This window comes from Octodon degus, unplaced genomic scaffold (genome assembly GCF_000260255.1).
Source record: "Octodon degus isolate 3935 unplaced genomic scaffold, OctDeg1.0 scaffold00123, whole genome shotgun sequence".
NCBI lineage: Eukaryota > Metazoa > Chordata > Mammalia > Rodentia > Octodontidae > Octodon > Octodon degus.
In genome coordinates, this window is record NW_004524699.1 from 1387552 (window position 1) to 1389562 (window position 2011).

Consider the following 2011-nt stretch of genomic DNA (forward strand, 5'->3'; position numbering starts at 1 on the left):
GGGGCGGCCGCGGGAGGGGGCGGGAGGGCCCGGGCGCCGCGGGCTGCCCCGCCGGGGCCGGCCTTACGTGCTTGAGGCAGCGCTCCTTGAGCTTCTCCACCGACGTGTCCTCGGTCGCCTCCTCCAGCCACTCGGCGCCGTCGGCCGCGCAGATGTGCAGCCGCAGCACCCTGCCCGCGAAGATCTTCTCTTCCTGCACGAACATCGCGCCGCCGCCGCCCGGGCCTGCGCCGGTCGCCCGGGCCTGTGAAGGTCACCGGGGCGGGCAGGCGGGGGCGGGGCCAGGCTGCCGCGCGCGCCTTCGCTGGGCCACGCCGCCGCCCCGCCCCGGCTCCCCTCGGCCCGGCCGTCCGTCACTTGTCGCGGCCCAAGCGATCGTCGCTGCCAACGCGCTGCTGCAGCACAACCGCCGGGGGCGTGCTGTCTCCGCCGCACAGGAAGTGCGTCACGTACGCTCCTATTGTATGCCGGGAATTGTAGTTCTATAGCCCGCACTTGCTCTCGCCGCGCGTAGGAAGTGCGTCATGATAACGCCAGATGCTTGCCGGGATTTGTAGTTCTGGGGTTTGTAGTTCTGCAGCCGCGGTTGCCTTCTGCGACTCTCAGCACCCGGGGTCACGGAGCGCTGGCTGGTCCTCACTGGCGTGCTCTCCAGGGCCAAGGATACCCTGGTTCTTAGCGAGGGCAGAAGACAGGATGTGACACAGTGCGGCCAGGGCCCTATGTTGTTTGCATGTTTATACTGAATACATATTTGGGGTTAAGTAAAACATATTCTTAAAATTCGTCTTCACTGGGGCCAGGGAGGGGGCTCAGTAGAATAAGTGCTTGCCTGGCAAGTGCAAGGGCCTGGGTTCACGCCCCGGTTCCACTAAAAAAATTCATCTTCATCAAAGGTGCCGTTCAGCGGTAGAATCTTTGCCAGCTTAAGGCCCTGGGTTCGATTCCACACAGAACAAGTAGTTCCACCCATTTCTAATCCCCTTTTTAGAAGATGGCCACTAGGAAATTTTAGTTGTACACATGGCCCCTATTTTGTTTCCTCTAGACTGCACAGCCTTCCAGCAGAGATTTTCCGAGCAGCCTCCCCTGGGAGCTCGTTAGAAACGTGATTCCTCACTTTGCCCAGCCTGGCGCCTGCACGAAAGGCTGGAGCCGGGGCCGCAGGCCTCGTCCGTGGCTCCTCTCAGGGGGAACCTGGCTGTGGCCCTTCTGTGGGCGAGACTGCCCATGTGCATAGAACCCTGCTAGGGCAGCCTAGCAGCCCCCCAGGCTCTGCGTCCTGGGGGCCAGGGCGCCCCGCCCCACTTATCCCCGACGACCCTCAGCTGCCCTCGTGTCTCGCCCACCTGCCCTGTCTCTCTCCCAGACAAGACCCCGCTGCAGTGGCCCGCACCGGCGTCTTCGTCCTGAGTGCAGTCTTTCTGACTGTGCTTTATTTGGTGCTTGTCTTCTGTAACAGCTGGCTAAGACGAACCACTGCGAGGCTGGGCCAGGCCTGGGCCCCAACCAACTGCACATTAACTTCATGCCCTGGAAACCTTACGGAGCAAAGGCGAGACAAGGCTGCACATCCCTGCAGGATGGTGACCTCTCAACACCCCAAGGGGAGCTGGAGACCCCGGCAGAGCAGAGGCAAGGGGCAGCCTCCCACTCTGTGGAGTGGAAGTGGGCCTTGGGAGGTGTCATCAGGGCGATCGGGGGGACCCAATGCACTCTGGGAGAATGGGGGTGCATTTGCCAGCGGAGAGCAGGGAACTGACCTGGCCAGGGTAGGGACAGCGAAGACTGAGAAGAGTAGCAGCCTGGCCAGAAGCTGTGTAACCTCCAGGGAGCAGCTTGGAGGTCTGGCCCAGGATAGGGAAGAAGGGACAGATTTGAGGCCATAGGCAGTGGGGCCCCAGGACTGGCAGAGCCTGTGCACCAAGCTCCCACTGTAGCTGGAGACAGGAGGAGGAGGAGGAGGAGGAGGAGGAGGAGGAGGAAAGGAGGAGGGGAAGAGGAGAGGAGG

General features: G+C 62.5%; 1 protein-coding gene across 4 annotated transcripts in view; it reads right to left on the bottom strand.

The window, feature by feature from the left end:
- Ubac1 (UBA domain containing 1) overlaps nt 1-298 on the bottom strand; it is a 21983-nt gene extending 21685 nt beyond the window's left edge. For 2 of the 4 annotated variants that reach the window (XM_023700366.1, XM_023700365.1), the window contains exon 1: nt 68-295. In XM_023700366.1, coding sequence (XP_023556134.1) covers nt 68-205 — 138 coding nt within the window. In that variant the 5' untranslated portion in view covers nt 206-295. Of the gene's footprint in view, nt 1-67 lie in introns of all 4 variants that reach the window. The other 2 variants (XM_023700367.1, XM_004640524.2) reach the window with 2 other exon arrangements.
- Nucleotides 299-2011: the final 1713 nt, after the last annotated feature.